At 44.7% G+C, this 2,459-nt stretch overlaps 1 protein-coding gene across 3 annotated transcripts in view; it reads left to right on the top strand.

The window, feature by feature from the left end:
* Window positions 1-2,016, top strand: part of MID1 (midline 1) — a 107,952-nt gene extending 105,936 nt beyond the window's left edge. For all 3 annotated transcript variants that reach the window (XM_029930444.1, XM_029930443.1, XM_029930445.1), the window contains one exon: window positions 1,483-2,016. In XM_029930444.1, the coding sequence (XP_029786304.1) occupies window positions 1,483-1,831 (349 nt within the window). In that variant the 3' untranslated portion in view covers window positions 1,832-2,016. The remainder of the gene's footprint in view (window positions 1-1,482) is intronic.
* The last annotated feature ends 443 nt before the right edge of the window (window positions 2,017-2,459 follow it).

Raw genomic sequence — 2,459 nt, 5'->3', positions numbered from 1 at the left:
AGAATATTTACTATTGAAGCTTGAAAAGATGTGAGTTCTTTGTGTGCCATCTTTCATTTATGCATGTGAGAGGGTTTTCTTTTCTTAATATTTTTACATTGTAGTACTTGTTTTCCTTGTTGGGGTGTTTGCTTATTTAATACATTCCATCAAGGACAGAAATTAAAAAAAAAAAAAAGAATCCCAGCCACAGCTAAGAGCAGAGGGAAGGTGAGGCAATCCTCTCCCTCTGACTGACTGGCTTCCCCACAGTGGGCAGAACAGTTCAGTCTTCAGAGGGGTGAAAGTCCAGAGATTTGGTGGCTGGATTGCACTGGGCATTTGACATCACCTTCCCTTCCGGCTCACCATAGAAAATGATGTGGCTCATCTGGCCCTGGCCACAGGCCCCCAAGCACCTGGAGGGAGACTGTGCTCTAGTGCTGGCCTGCCAGCTCCTGCATCCACTTCAACCCATCTGGTATCCACCTATCCTCCTGGGCTGGGTTCTGCTTTGGGCCACAGGTTTTCTACCCAACCACATCTGTATTTCTAAAAATAAAAAGACCTCTGCCCTTAAAAAAAAAAAAAAAAAGAGAGTGTTGTGTACGTTTGGGGCCTTTTGAATCATCCTAGGTTCAAGTTCTGATTCTAATACTTATTATTAAGCAAAAAGAATGAAACAGTAGTTTCTAAAGAAACAGTAGTTTCTAAATCCATGCCCAGAATTTTACATGTATTCTTTACTCCTCAAAATAACCATCCGAGATGGAGGCTGTCATTTTCCCTGTGTTATAGATGAGGAAACAGGCTAGGAGAGGACAAGGAACTTTCCCTGCAAATGAAAATCATTCTCTGCGCTTGCCTTTTGCCAAGTGTGCTTGAAGTCATGGAAAATGACAGACGTGGTGCCGGCTGAAAAATTCAAAGTAGGTCAAAAGGAGAAGTCTAGGGTTGTGCTGTCCAGTGTGGTAGTCCAGAGCCACATGCAGCTATATACATACTTTAACTTAATTAAAATTAACTACATTTAAAGTTTGGTTCCTCAGTCTCAGCAGCCACAGTTCAAGGGCCCAGTAGCCACATGTGGCTCGTGGCTACCATATTGAACAGAGCAGGACCTTTCACTCATTGCAGAAAGTTCTGTTGGACAGCGCTCATCTAGAGAATTCACTGTGTGGGTCTTGATGAGTGGAAAGAAAGAAGGGAAGAAAAGAAGGAAGGAGGGAAGGAAGGAGGGCAGGAAAGGCAGCAAACCACAAAGTTCAAATCCTCATGGAATATCTGAACTACAAACAGGAATCTGAGTAAATACAAGAGCCCATTTCCACCCACTATATGTCTGGGAGGGAAGAAGATGAGAAACAGCTGTGTCAGGATCCTTGCCGAGCTTCCACTGAAGAGCGAATCAGGTTCTCATGACCCTGAAAAACCATAGAAGGGATCTAGTGCATCTGTGCCACACACCTCATTGTTCTCGTTGTCACCATTTTGTTTGTGCAGGTATGCCATTGGCCTTGCTTACAAATCAGCCCCGAAGCATGAGTGGATCGGCAAGAACTCTGCTTCCTGGGCGCTGTGTCGCTGTCACAATAACTGGGTGGTGAGACACAACAGCAAGGAAACCCCCATCGAGCCAGCCCCCCATCTCCGGCGCGTCGGCATCCTGCTGGACTATGATAACGGTTCCATCGCCTTCTACGATGCTTTGAACTCCATCCACCTCTACACCTTCGACATCACGTTCTCGCAGCCTGTGTGCCCTACCTTCACGCTGTGGAACAAGTGTTTGACCATTATAACTGGCCTTCCGATCCCAGACCATCTGGACTGCACAGAGCAGCTGCCGTGAGCTCTTGGCCACTGGTCCTAAAGGTCCAGTGTCCTTTAGGTGCTGATTTCTGGGGGATTAAAAGGACCGTGGCCACCATTTCAGGGACAGAGAAAGCACAGGCTTCCAGAGTGTGATTAAGTCTCACCAAAAAGTGTCCAGAAATTGGCTAGGATAGGACTCAAAATAGGCGATTCTCCCCCTTTGCTGTCTTTTGTATTAAGTACACGCTTGAATAATTTCTTCAATTTTTTTGTATCTACAGGAAAATTTATAGATTATTTATGAAAAGAAACATAACCGGAATTACAACTCTTAGAAATTATTTGGTTTTGCACATTAAGAGGCCCAGAAGCTTACAGGCTCTTCACAACAGCCTTTGTTTCGTCACACTCTGTGGGCTTGAGAAAAAACTCCTGTAGTTTTGTGTGCATATCCACCTCCTCACATCCTCATATGTCATACCCATCCCCATGTAGGGCCTGTCGCCCCGGCAGCACATACCACAATAAGCAAGTATCTTAAAAGCAAAAAATAGTTTTGAACCTACTAGGGCAGTACACGGGCTTTCTTACTCTGGTTTGTTTTGAAGTGTTTTAATTGTGGTGTCAAAAACTTACTGATTCAACCAGAATGGAGAGCAAAAGAG

The sequence above is a fragment of the Suricata suricatta genome, chromosome X (genome assembly GCF_006229205.1).
Source record: "Suricata suricatta isolate VVHF042 chromosome X, meerkat_22Aug2017_6uvM2_HiC, whole genome shotgun sequence".
Classification (NCBI taxonomy): Eukaryota; Metazoa; Chordata; class Mammalia; order Carnivora; family Herpestidae; genus Suricata; species Suricata suricatta.
The sequence above is the reverse complement of the archived record's forward strand: the minus strand, read 5'-3'. Positions and strand labels throughout refer to the sequence as shown.